We start from the raw sequence: 14,015 nt of genomic DNA, 5'->3' as shown, positions 1-14,015 counted from the left end.
CCTGAATGTGGGTTTAGATCAGGGGATGTAGAAGCTTTGTGAGACACTTGTGATTAAGGCCTATATATTTTGATTTTGCTTTGTTATTGTCAATAGTACTCTGTGTGTGTGCGTGTGTTTGTAGGTTTTCGTCTCTTCTATTTTTTTGTACAGCACTTTCTGTTTGCCACTTGCCTGTGTATGAAAAGTGCTATATACATAAATATTGATTTGATTTGACGTTATTTAGTCACTTCCCCAGCCACACCCCTTACCACCACCCCACCGCCACAAATTAGTTGCCGATCAGTGGGAAACTGTTGTGGTTATCTTTGTTTTTGCTGCAAAAAATTTTGAGGCACATCTGCGACATTAAAACTGAGTAAAGAGTGGTTTGTTGTATGGACAAATTCGACTTTTTAAGACACTTGCAATGCCTGGACAGGTAACAAAGGGGCAATGATGTTAAAGGTTTGATTCTTTATGTTCTATCCAAATGGATGGTAAAATGTAAGAGAGGAAAACAAATTGTAGGTCACAAGTCCTGGGAAAGACTGTGTTAGATTGATCCTTTAGGTTCCACTGTGCTGATTGCGTCTTGAACAACTATTTGCTTAGGTGGATCCTATTAACTTTGCAAGAAGGTAAACACTTTGTTTAACTTCACTTTGTTGTGAATTTTACAGCCAAATTAAAGTATTCATGGGCACAGAAGTCAATGATTCAGCTTGACAATACCTATTAAAAAAGTTAATGATAACATACCATAAAAATACAAGGGTACTCATACTTCCAATCAAAAAGAGACAGTGAGGGCATGATGAATGGGGGTGGATGTGTGTAAGCATGTATGCAGGCCCGGGTTGTGAACCCTTGGTGTTCCCCCACAAACCAACTCAGCATTTCTCATAGACAAAAACTCCTCAGGCATGCAGGCCCCTTTAGAGGAAGAGGAATTTCACCCGGCAAGCCTTTTTATTTATTCTCTTTGAGGCCTGTTTGTCCCCAACTGTTTGGCTATTCACTGTTCTTGTTTGGCTATTCACTATTCTCTGCTGAACACCTCCAAAAAGGGATGGCGACACAATCCAGAGAGACATGAATGGATGCGGACACAGTCTTGTTTAGGGTACTTACTCGTAGTGTTGCCTTGCATCTGAATGATACATTTTGAATCCTTGCTCGTCTCCCTGGAGTTGAAGGGTCGAACTCGGACGGCGACTTTTACCGACGCCCCGGACATGTTTGCAGTTTTCGGGCAACCTCCCGGTGAATTGTGGCGTATGTCCCCCCTAAAGATAAGGAAAATAATCACTTAAAATACCAAAAGGCATGACAGTAACACAACAAAAAAGCATTCTACCAGTTGCATTTGCAGTAAATAGAATAATAACGATGCCATTGTGTAAATCTATCTTGACTTTTCATAGCTGAGTTAATGTTGTGCTTGTTTAGACAGCAAACTAGTTGACAATGAATCAACAGCACCTCTGATTTTGACAGTCAAGAGGTAAATTCCAATTTGCCACAACTGCCTTGAGATGTGATTAATCAACAATAAACTTTCATTTTTGTTGTGGAAAAAATTTACCAAAAAAACATCTGAACTTTACATGAGCTAACATTTGGGCGACAGAGGCAAGGAAAAAATCCTTTATATCATAACTTTTTAAAACAGTATTTATTTTGTGAATATTATTAAAATGATTACACTATTACTATTAATATTAGTATGAATAAAAACATTTCATTTAGGCTGAATAAGAATACAGTTGCACCTGCTTAGTCATGCGCGTACATAAAAAAAAAAGATGCAATTCGGGTTGCAGGTTATTTTAGTAATTGAGAAATCTATCGATTAGTTAGTTTAATTAACCGAACAATAGGTTAAATCCCACTTTATCGCCTTAATGCGTACAAAAATGTTAATGAACAAAAAACGATCTGCTTGCCATAACATTAATGCACATCATCAACATTGAAATTGCACTTTTAACATGTGTGCATTATTACAATATTTAAAAAGTAAAAACCGCCGTTGTTTGCCAGCACACAAATCACAGCACCCACACATCGCCGCTCTCATGTGTGCTCTATTGCAGCAACAGTGCGGAAAACATGTCCATACATTTAAAGTTCCGGGCACTCCAGGTGGTACGGATTTAATCCATGTTTATGATTTCAACTAATTAGGCAACAGAATATGAATTGAAGCTTTTTTCTATCAAGTTAATCAATATAATCGTTGCAAACCATAGAGCGATGGTGGTTGTTATATTTCCTGTTGAATGCTTTTCGCAACGTTCCATTGTCCTTTTCCTGCACGTGTGACTTTTCTGCTTGCCATAGCCTTCTTTTTTTTTTCCTAATAAATGCACATCATCAACATTGGAATTGCACTTTTAACCCGAGTGCATTAATAAAAAGTTAAGAAAAAAAATTATCTAGTGTTTGCCGCCACACACCACCGCTTTCTTATGCGCTCTATTGCAGCGCCCGTGCGGAAACGATATCTGCGTATTTAAGGTTCCATGCGTTCGGATTTTATCCAATTTTATGAGTAACACTAAATAAATAATTAATCAGATAAACTAAGGAGAGGTAATGATTAGAAAATTTCATATCATGTTTATTTTAACCCCAATTATCAGTATCACAGCATTGTTGAATGTGCTTAAAAAGTACTTCTAAACACACTGAACTATTTTAGACAAGCTTTATCTAAAAAATAAAACAGACACAATATGTATCTTTATATTCACCACTCTGTGCTCAATTGAATAACTTGCTCAGACAGCAATATGTTTAAATAAGTTTAGATTGGGGTATGATGTTAATGTGTTTTGAATTCATGTTAGCATTTAAGCTAGCTGGCAATTAGCATGCTAGTTGCCAGCTAGTGATTAGCAGCGTTAGCTGCCAGCTCCCGACTGTTAGCGCTAGCTGACAGTTAGCGATAAACGGCGCTAACTGTCTTCTACAATCATGGTTTTACGATCATTTTATTTGAAACTGTAATACTAACCGTCAGGAGTTTTGCCATGGTTTATAAATAATACCAGTAATTGTTACATCCCCAGAAGCAACAGAAAATAAATCAAAGCTTTGCCTTAAAATGGAATTAATCGGGTTTTCCGATTAATTTTTGCAACAAAAAACTGTCCTCGCTATCGAATTTAGCTTAGCGAGGAAAAGGATCAACTCTGTAACGTTGTCTAATACTATTCAAAAGATCGCTAAGATTTGAATACCCCAAATGTCATACAGTCAAAAAGATGACTTGAGATCCCAAAATTAAGTTTTTGCACATTTTTTAAACATAATCATATGAAGCAATATTATGCCATAATATCAAAAAACAAGACCACTTTGCAAAGTATCTAAAGTGCGGCCCGGGAGCCATTTGCGGCCGGTAGCTACATTTTTAACAGCACAATCATTAGCATTCTAATATAAGCATTCTAGGTTTTTGGCTATATTTTTTACAACTCAGCGTCAAATATTTTGTTACTTGACGACTGATACATGTTCACATGTTAACGTTAGTTTGTTTAGCTATTGTTGTAGGTATAATACACCTTAGTCATTTTTGGTGTTTAATGCATTTTAAAGTTAACAGGCTTAGCATTTCAAACACATTTTTCAGATACACACCTCAGAGAAATATATTTTGGTACTTGACGCATGTTAAAGTTAGCCTTTTAGCATGCTAGATTCCTTTTTAGCTAATTTAACAGGCATACACCTCAGTATCATGTTTTTACCATGAATTGATTAACGTGGACCCCAAGTTGAAAAACTTATTCGGGTGTTACCAATTAGTGGTCAATTGTACGGAATATGTACTGTACTGTGCAATCTACTAATAAAAGTTTCAATCAATCAATCAATGTATTTTGGTATTTCACTCATGCTAACTGTAAGCAGGCTGCCGTTGTTAGCATCGTACTGTAAGCATGCTAGGTTTTTTTTTTTATCTCATTTTGCTCATTATATTTGTTACTTGACGCTATCTAGTCAGCGTGCTAACTGTTAGCATTTAAGTTTGATTGATTGAAACTTTAATTAGTAGATTGCACAGTACAGTACATATTCCGTACAATTGACCACTAAATGGTAACACCCGAATAAGTTTTTCAACCTGTTTAAGTCGGGGTCCACGTTAATCAATACATGGTACAAATATATACTATCAGCATAATACAGTCATCACACAAGTTAATCATCAGAGTATATACATTGAATTATTTACATTATTTACAATCCGGGGGGTTGGATGTGGAGTTGGGTTGGGGCGGGGGGGGGTTAGGTTTGGTTGATATCAGCACTTCAGTCATCAACAATTATATCATCTGAGAAATGGACATTGAAACAGTGTAGGGCTGACTTCGTAAGATACTGTATGTACAGCGAGCAGTGACTTAGGCTCTTCAAAATGTACATGAAATTTCTACCAAAATTGCATTTTCTAGTTTTTGGAGGTGTACAGCTCTGGTAATGGGTACATTCGCACAAATGTATTTCAAAATGTAACAATCAAAATAAATATGACTTTTTTTTTGTTTACTAGGGCATGCATATATAATATACATTAGTTTGACCATTTAAAATCAACGATAATAAAAAGGAGATGCTTGGAAATAGCATAAAAATGCCCCAAAAACGCGATTCATAGCGTTACTTCTTGGTGTAACCATCATGAGCGTTCTGTTCAGGTATATTTCTTTTATATTTTGATAAATCATCATATTTATGTATTATTAAATTTAAATAGGTATTGATCAATCTTTAAGCTGTGCGTATTTTATTTTAGTTTGCTGTTGACATCTTATTTAGAATTGTAGTTGAAACTTTTACAACCTTGTGTTGCGCTCATGATGGCGTAACCAAACTAGATTTAATTTAATGATCTTATTTTGAATATTTATTCCCTTTTTTACCTTTAGTATATTTAAATATTCATTTATAAACATTGAATACATTTCAAATATCAATAAAATGCAATTGCCTTCATGTTTAGTTACACCAAGTCATGAGCGTAACACTAAGCTTCATCACTTTGACTTGTAATATCTCTAATTCTGGTGGGGTTTTATGCATTTTTCTTTTTGGAACATGTACTATACATATAATACAATAAAGTCGAATATAAAAATATGTTTCTAGCTATACTTTAATTTTGCCTTTGAAAGTAACACTCCAATGTCCATTAGTGGAGCTGTACACAGAGAGAGAAAAAACCTATAATGCAATGGTTTTAAAAGTGAAAACTACCAAAATTGCCCTGCATCCTTAGATTTGTCAGTCTGTGGCCCTCAGTGGAAACATTTTGGGCACCCCAGTTATTTAGTACAGTGGTTCTCAAATAGGGGTACGCGTACCCCTGGGGGTACTTGAAGGTATGCCAAGGGGTACGTGAGATTTTTTTTTAAATATTCTAAAAATAGCAACAATTCAAAAATCCTTTATAAATATATTTATTGAATAACACTTCAACAAAATATGAATGTAAGTTCATGAACTGAACATCAAATCAAGTAGGCTATTCCATTCAGTACAATGCAACAATGCAATATTCAGTGTTGACAGCTAGATTTTTTGTGGACATGTTCCATAAACATTGATCTTAAAGATTTCTTTTTTTGTGAAGAAATGTTTAGAATTAAGTTCATGAATCCAGATGGATCTCTATTACAATCCCCAAAGAAGGCACTTTAAGTTGATGATTACTTCTATGTGTAGAAATCTTTATTTATTTATAATTGAATCACTTGTTTATTTTTCAACAAGTTTTTAGTTTTTTTTTTTTTTTTTTTTTCCAAATAGTTCAAGAAAGACCACTACAAATGAGCAATATTTTGCACTGTTATACAATTTAATAAATCAGAAACTGATGACATAGTGCTGTATTTTACTTCTTTATCTATTTTTTTCAACCAAAAATGCTTTGCTCTGGTTAGGGGGTACTTGAATTAAAAATATGTTCACAGGGGGTACATCACTGAAAAAAGATTGAGAACCACTGATTTAGTATATATATATATATATATATATATTTTTTTTTTTCATTTTGTAGAACCTTGCCGTCAGCCATACATGCTGAAGCATACGCCCATGAAATTCTATCTGGTCGAGTTTGCTTGGAGCTACGGTGGGACAGTGAGCCAGCAAGCCATCCCCTGCATTTTTGGATTGTCAACATAAAAATGTGAAAACATTTCTTGCATTTTGTCCAAACAAGAGAACAGATGTTGGGAAGTAGGCTAATCCTCTACTGCTGTATGTTGTGGAATAGCGCTAGGAAGGCAAGTTGCGTGCTTATTTTTGCCACGGCCGCACTGTCCCCAACGAACCCTGCATGGGCGGCTAAAGTCAATAACAATGCATGGACAATAACACTCCACGTAAATGACATGACATTGTTATATTCATCAATACTGATAACGCTAATCGGTGCATCGTGACCGACTGAGACTTCAGCATCTACGGAACGAAACTCTACCCACATCCGGTGGAGGAAAAAGCGAAAAAAAGCAACTTATGTCCAATGTATTTTTACGAGGATTAAACGTTTTGTTAACTATTTAGGATTTTAATTGGTATATTAGGAGTGTCTAACGGTCCGGAGACTTCCGCCCGTCTTGGACGAGCTAAAGCAGGCTAATGCTTCACGTACCAAACGAGCAACAAAAGCCTGGTATTAATTTGTAATAACTACCTTGTTTTGGTGGTGACATTTAAACATATAAATCGATCACTTTGACTGTCTTCGCTTACCTTAGAAGCGTCTCAGTTCAGCAGCTCCAACACCATAGGACAGTGGCGACTGTTTAGCTAGCGGGCGTCAAACGTGTTGTTTTTCTATCAAAATGCGCAAGCAGGAAAACTGTCGTAAAGTCCACTTGCGTAAAAAAAGCCCATTATAGCGGTATCCTGCGCCGGGAACTCTCGACCAAGGCCTCCTTGTCGGGCCTTGTTTTCCCGTAATGCTTTAAAAACGGGGACGTCTATCTATTCTGCAGCGAAGCGGAGAGGGAGACTTGATAAAACTGCCTTGATTTACCGAGATTACGTCAGCTCCCTGGCGAGGGCGTTGATTGACAGCAACTTTAGCCAATCAGAGAAGACATTTAGATGACGAATGGGGAAATGATCAAATAGGGGTCCAGTGTTGCGGAAGAGGCGTGTTTCGCCCCCTCCTTGCTCTGACGCTATACTGCAGGATTTCTTCCCACCATCCCCAGTCACCGCAAAGAGCTCCGTCTACCGAGCAGTAGGTAAATAAGTACAAGTAAATCGTATAAAGTCGTATGATTGCACCCAAGACTACGTATCACATAATGTAATAACTTACATATACAAACCCCGTTTCCATATGAGTTGAGAAATTGTGTTAGATGTAAATATAAACGGAATACAATGATCTGCAAATCATTTTCAACCCATATTCAGTTGAATATGCTACAAAGACAACATATTTGATGTTTAAACTGATAAAAAAAATGTTTTGCAAATAATCATTAACTTTAAAATTTCATGCAAGCAACACGTGACAAAGAAGTTGGGGAAAGGTGGCCATAAATACTGATAAAGTTGAGGAATGCTCATCAAACACTTATTTGGAACATCCCACAGGTGAACAGGCAAATTGGGAACAGGTGGGTGCCATGATTGGGTGTAAAAGTGGATTCCATGAAATGCTCAGTCATTCACAAACAAGGATGGGACGAGGGTCACCACTTTGTCAACAAATGCGTGAGCAAATTGTTGAACAGTTTAAGAAAAACCTTTCTCAACCAGCTATTGCAAGGAATTTAGGGATTTCACCATCTACGGTCCGTAATATCATCAAAGGGTTCAGATAATCTGGAGAAATCACTGCATGTAAGCAGCTAAATCCGTGACCTTCGATCCCGCAGGCTGTACTGCATCAACAAGCGACATCAGTGTGTAAAGGATATCACCACAAAGGCTCAGGAACACTTCAGAAACCCACTGTCCGTAACTACAGTTGGTCGCTACATCTGTAAGTGCAAGTTACAACTCTCCTATGCAAGGCGAAAACCTTTTATCAACAACACCCAGAAACGCTGTCAGCTTCGCTGTTCTGTGGTCTGACGAGTCCACATTTCAAATTGTTTTTGGAAACTGTGGACGTCGTGTCCTCCGGACCAAAGAGGAAAAGAACCATCCGGATTGTTATAGGCGCAAAGTTGAAAAGCCAGCATCTGTGATGGTATGGGGGTGTATTAGTGCCCAAGACATGGGTAACTTACACATCTGTGAAGGCGCCATTAATGCTGAAAGGTCCATACAGGTTTTGGAGCAACATATGTTGCCATCCAAGCAACGTTACCATGGACGCGCCCCTGCTTATTTCGGCAAGACAAGGCCAAGTCCCGTGTTACATCAACGTGGCTTCATAGTAAAAGAGTGCGGGTACTAGACTGGCCCGCCTGTAGTCCAGACCTGTCTCCCATTGAAAATGTGCGGCGCATTATGAAGCCTAAAATAGCACAACGGAGACCCCCGCACTGTTGAACAACTTAAGCTGTACATCAAGCAAGAATGGGAAAGAATTCCACCTGAGAACCTTAAAAAATGTGTCTCCTCAGTTCCCAAACGTTTACTGAGTGTTGTTAAAAGGAAAGGCCATGTAACACAGTGGTGAACATGCCCTTTCCCCACTACTTTGGCACGTGTTGCAGCCATGAAATTCTAAGTTAATTATTATTTGCAAAAAAAAAAAAAGTTTATGAGTTTGAACATCAAATGTCTTGTCTTTGTAGTGCATTCAATTGAATATGGGTTGAAAAGGATTTGCAAATCATTGTATTCCGTTTATATTTACATCTAACACAATTTCCCAAATCATATGGAAACAGGGTTTGTAGTTCTTATAGCTAGAGGTGGACATAACTTGGAAGGAAGAAAGTCGTGAGGACTGTACTGAGATGAAATGGATGATAATTGAATTCAAGAAAGAAATGACAGTGCGTGTAGTAGACTTGGCGAAGCAATTCAAGTGTAACACTGCTACTGAAAAACAACGAGTCTAACGCCAGCCAAGAATGTTAAAATAATTTCTAAACGTCAGATGTTTATCCATGAAACTATGGAAAAGCTGCGGATGGTTTGACGCAAAAGCAGCTGGTAGGAGATACCGTAGAAGTCCACTGTAGTTGTTAGTTGTACATTCTATTCTATTGTTTTTCTTACAAAATTATTTAAAAGTTAGTTGTTTTTTTTATAAAAGGCATGTTATGTGTTAGAAATGTTTTGGGGAAAATAACTAATTAATTTGATCTCAATTAATTCCAATAGGAGACAGTGTTTTGAGTTAAACATTTGGTCGCCAATTAAGCTTGTAAGTAAAACACACAATTTATGGGGATAAAAAACCAACACTGTTTGGAATAATGTGTATCATTTATTTTCATTTGAAAATCCTAGCTTCCAAAACATGTGTGTAGTTAAGAGATTTCCTGTACAGTTAAGGTCAGCAAGGTCAAGTTAGGTACAGTGAGAGAGCGAGAGCGAGAGAGAGAGAGAGAGACTGTCCAGAGATGTGATGTCAAGTTGTTGCAATGTTTCTAGAGCTCATGCTACATTCCGTCATGTTCTGGCCAAGTTACCTACCCTTTATTATAAATTTGTTCTTGAAGCACTGGAAGGGGCGCTAGATAGCAGCGATGTGCCCATAAGATGTTAATTCAGTCTTTCAAAGTCAGCAGAGGGGGGGAAACGTGACAAAATGAAAAAGTCCAGTAATTATATTTTTGGTACACCACTGCTCAACATCTGACTGCATTTAAATAAAAAAAGATTGTGTAACGTTAGGCTACATCCTCCCTGGACATTCCCACTTCTAAACTCAACCTACAACAAGTACAAATCAGTTGAACATCTGGAACTTCTGCACATTATACCAACTCAAAGTTGACATTGTGAGTCTGGTTTACAATGACTCAACAACCCTGACACTTTCTAGCCCCTCACCCTAAAATAATTACACGTCTTTAGTAAAGACCACATACACAACGTTACAAAACACACAAGAACCATAAAGTATTGAAAATGTTCAAGGAAATGACTGTATTCATCCTGCTGGTAAACCGGTTTGTGATGAAGACTGATTCTTGCAGCATTATAATCCCTAAACATATGTGTATATTTGGATATACATATACAGTATACACAAATCCAGGAAGCAAATAAAAAATCTTAACTTTATTATGTTGTTTTTAAGCATCATTAGGGCAAAACGTGTAAATAAAAATAAAAATCATATAATAATGTTGGTTATTGTTGGTAGCAGTGACACTCAATTCAGGCGATTTGGGGCCAGATCCCTTGATCATGGGTGTAGTTGACATTGAGTCTTTAAACAAGTCGCCCTCCTTGTTTTTCTCTCATCCATGCGTGGATCCTCTCCTTCAATTCGGGGACTGTGGGATAAAACAAGGCAATGTCTGAAGCTGCTGCTTTAAGTGCATTTTCCGATTAAAGTGGTTACCTGACTCCAGCATGCTCTCTGTGAGAGGCTGCCGGTTGAAGGGATCAGTGGGCGAGTTGAGCAGGTGGCGCAGGATGATGGATCGATCCATGATGTTTCCGGAGGGCAGTATGACGGGGTCGGTCATCAGCGTGTCCATCAAAGGGTCTGTTAGAACAGTTCAGAACAAAACAAATAATATAATACTCCTTAAGAGCATTCAGCCTACTGTCCCACACTAGGTTGTTACAGCTTGCAGGTTATTAAATATAAATCCAGAATGGGAGATTTTTTACTACAGAGAAACTCGACACCTGTTGCGCGACACACTCCTGTTGACCGTGGTGGGTTTGGCAGTCTTATCTGGAAATCAAAGGAGGTATGTAGGCCAAACATTCTGACTCCAATTCTGGATTATAATAAGTCGGTGGTTATAGGATAGCCTTGCTCTGTAAATTGTCTATACGACCTCTATGAGGTGACAAATCCCCTGCAAATGTCTGCAATTCAATAGTAACGACAGCCTTCATGCACCCACAAGCCTGGAAATGTATGAATGGAGTATAAGCATTGAACATTTAACTCTACAGTATATCGTATAGAAAGCACTTTGGGTACAATCGCTTTACTGTAGAATAAGAAAACAGTTTACACTTTACAGGTTATATTTTACATTAGTAATACTTTCATTTCATTTTGAAAATAATTTACTTTAGACATGCAAAATGTCAAAACATTTAAAAAAGGTTATTCTGCCTTAATATCAACATATGAAATAAAGGTAATGATGATGTATTTTGTAGATGTCTACCTCTTCTTTTGTTGTGCATTAATAGTGTCTTTGCAGTGTTTTGGCTCATGGTTGGTAGATAAGGACTCTGGCAGTGTGAAGCACTTTGAGATTTAAGAAATATAAAGTGCATTGTAAATAAAATTCATTACTATTATTATTATTATTATAAAAATTCATGTTAACAAAAGAGAAAAATGGAAAAGACAAGCTAATACATGCTGTAGTAAAATCTAAATGTGGCATGAGGATAGTGAGAGGGAAGGAAGATGTCAAGCTGTGCCAGCAAGTGAAACTGTACAAGACATATTTAGAATCAAAAGCACATGTGCGTCTCACACGCACATACAGTAAATATTCTCACACACCTTTGAACTCGTCAGGTGCGTCACTGTAGTCCATTTCTGACTGGGAGTTCTTGGCAACTATTTCCTCCACCTTTTCAGATAGCAGCTTGAATTTTTCAATTGCGATAGATGACTTGATGCCAGCCTTCCTCATCTTGGAGATGACCTCTTCAAAGAGCTCTCGACTGTATGACCGCTACAGACACGGAACAAAAGATAAAAACAACATTAAATAAGGAAAGTCTCTGGGACTGTATACATAACATATTCAGAGTCGGACTGCAATATCATTGTTGACGTTTCTGCGATTTCATCTGTAATTAAAAAATAACATTATTCCAACATGTGAACCAAAATGAGAGAAGAGAATAGGAAAACATATAATTTGTTATATCAAAGGCTTGCAGTCAACGGGTGTAAGGAACCATATTTTACAGTGTGCTGTCAGACATTTAGTATAAAATTACTAAAATGATGGCATAGTACTTTGTGCAATATTAAAGCTGTCTCTTGCTACTCAGAACTGAAGATTCAGACATAGCGAGTTTTGCCGGATCAAAGAGTGGATTAAATTCACATAGCATAGCACAAACCTAAATTAATTTCCATGTCGTAAAGGTTTTTAGAAACCTAACTGAAGTATATGACAATAACATTGTTGTGTTTCATATCATAGCATCTCGATAAAAATATTTTGCGTCTCCAACCTGGTCGTCCGCTATTGCCTTGGCAAAGCGGGCACAGTCCAGCTGCAAGTAGATGTCGGTCAGCTGGTCTAACAGCTTCTTGGGTTCGAAGCCATACTTCTCAGGATTCTCTACCTTCAGGTCCCGACACTTGGGCCCGCAGAGCTGCTGGAGGTTAAAGTTCAGCATAGCGGCTAAACGCGGCCCCAGCTCCTGCAAGAAGGTGATGCCAAAGTTAAGAATAGTTTGTCAGGTTGAGCAAGTGCATTTAGGGCAGATAAATAATGTCTTGGTAGGACCTAGTTTATCTTGAAGATATATTGTTTGTTTAGCGATGTTTTGTCGATGCACTGATACTCACAGGCCTGAGGAAAGGTTTTTGGACTTGCTTGGTGAGGATGTGGAACATTTCAACCGTCTCTGTGGCCAAGGCTAGATAGGAGCGAGACACCCGCTCATCCTGAGTCAGCTGGGACTGCCGGCTTTGCTGCTGTTCCTGAATGAGACCAGGTGAACACAAATGTTATTTAGGTGTTAGATTGTGAAAGTCATTTTGAAGGCGACCTATGATGAACGTTGTCTATTCTCAAGTGTAAATGTTACAATTTTGGATACTATTCCAACGCATCAGATCATAAGGTTCATGCATTTTGGCGTGAGTTTGCACACAGTTTTGGATGTCTCTGTTTGAGCACTTATTTGGACATTAAGTCAAGCTGGCAGCCATGGATTAACTTCAGGCTACGAGGAAACACACAAAAAAGGTAGGATAAAGTATTATTTTTAATCTGATCTTGGCATGCGCACAATAACAGATGTGCGACATGCAGTGACAAATGTGGTGAAAGTACCATAGCTGCTTTTATGCAGTCTAAATCGATCAGAGAATGTGTAGGTGTAACCGGGTGAATCTATAGAATGTTCATTAATTTGATTTTCGACTGTCTGGAGAAAAAAATAGCGGTGACAACTATAAGATTTATATCTTAAAAAGTGTACATTTTCAAAAGATAAATTATGATACTTTTGGAGAGGGCGTGGCGTGGTTTCATTCGTATTCAGGGAACACCTTCACAAACAGAAATATTGCAGACAGACTAAAAAAACGGATTATGAATGTGACTGGAGTAAAATGGAAACCAAAGCATATCCAATACATATTATCTCGACTAAAAGGAAGTGTTTTAAATGTAGATTAAAATTATCATCGTTAATATTTTGTTTTTGGCCCACTTTGCCTGAGGAAAAGAAGCTTCATAATTATGCATGTCTTGATTGAGAAAGTTGACCTCTTTAGGTCACCAGTCCTTATTACTTAAATACACATCACCACCAGATAAGCTTAAATCCAATCAGCATTCAAGTTTATACAGATTGGAGTTGGGAAATATACATAACGATGATATGGTTAAAGTACTTGCCTAATATTTGTGCCCACGATGTATTAAAAGCTGTGGCCAAGAGGTGATGAACAAAAAAGAAAGAAGGCCATGCTTTTTGACGGAGATAAAAACGAGTACAAATACAAACCCTGGGGAGCTGATCCCACTGATCCTTATTCTTCATCTCCTCTTGAATCTCATGGATGCGCTTCAGAGACTCAAGGCTCTCATCCAACAGGAAGGTGGTGTCATTGATCAACATGTTGATGTAGCGAACAAACTGTTTGCCGGAACTAAAGGGAAGTAAGCATAACAAGAGTAGTGACGCTATAACTT

At 37.7% G+C, this 14,015-nt stretch overlaps 2 protein-coding genes across 27 annotated transcripts in view; both read right to left on the bottom strand.

Annotated features, from left to right (window-relative positions):
• The window catches only part of kif1b (kinesin family member 1B), a 99,545-nt gene extending 92,515 nt beyond the window's left edge, over window positions 1-7,030 (bottom strand). For 9 of the 24 annotated variants that reach the window (XM_062054309.1, XM_062054316.1, XM_062054317.1 and 6 more), the window contains exons 1-2: window positions 6,757-7,023; window positions 1,117-1,271 (exon numbers count right to left, since the gene is read on the bottom strand). In XM_062054309.1, the coding sequence (XP_061910293.1) occupies window positions 1,117-1,222 (106 nt within the window). In that variant the 5' untranslated portion in view covers window positions 1,223-1,271; window positions 6,757-7,023. Of the gene's footprint in view, window positions 1-1,116; window positions 1,272-6,756 lie in introns of all 24 variants that reach the window. The other 15 variants (XM_062054307.1, XM_062054313.1, XM_062054311.1 and 12 more) reach the window with 4 other exon arrangements.
• Window positions 7,031-10,190: 3,160 nt separating this feature from the next.
• ube4b (ubiquitination factor E4B, UFD2 homolog (S. cerevisiae)) overlaps window positions 10,191-14,015 on the bottom strand; it is a 28,261-nt gene continuing 24,436 nt past the window's right edge. For all 3 annotated transcript variants that reach the window (XM_062054306.1, XM_062054304.1, XM_062054305.1), the window contains 6 exons: window positions 13,828-13,972; window positions 12,659-12,793; window positions 12,319-12,510; window positions 11,633-11,807; window positions 10,496-10,642; window positions 10,191-10,427 (listed from right to left, as the gene is read on the bottom strand). In XM_062054306.1, the coding sequence (XP_061910290.1) occupies window positions 10,363-10,427; window positions 10,496-10,642; window positions 11,633-11,807; window positions 12,319-12,510; window positions 12,659-12,793; window positions 13,828-13,972 (859 nt within the window). In that variant the 3' untranslated portion in view covers window positions 10,191-10,362. The remainder of the gene's footprint in view (window positions 10,428-10,495; window positions 10,643-11,632; window positions 11,808-12,318; window positions 12,511-12,658; window positions 12,794-13,827; window positions 13,973-14,015) is intronic.

The sequence above is a fragment of the Entelurus aequoreus genome, linkage group LG07, assembly GCF_033978785.1.
Source record: "Entelurus aequoreus isolate RoL-2023_Sb linkage group LG07, RoL_Eaeq_v1.1, whole genome shotgun sequence".
In the NCBI taxonomy this organism is placed as follows: Eukaryota; Metazoa; Chordata; class Actinopteri; order Syngnathiformes; family Syngnathidae; genus Entelurus; species Entelurus aequoreus.
Note: the sequence above shows the minus strand (reverse complement) of the source record. Positions and strands in the feature narration are given on the sequence as shown.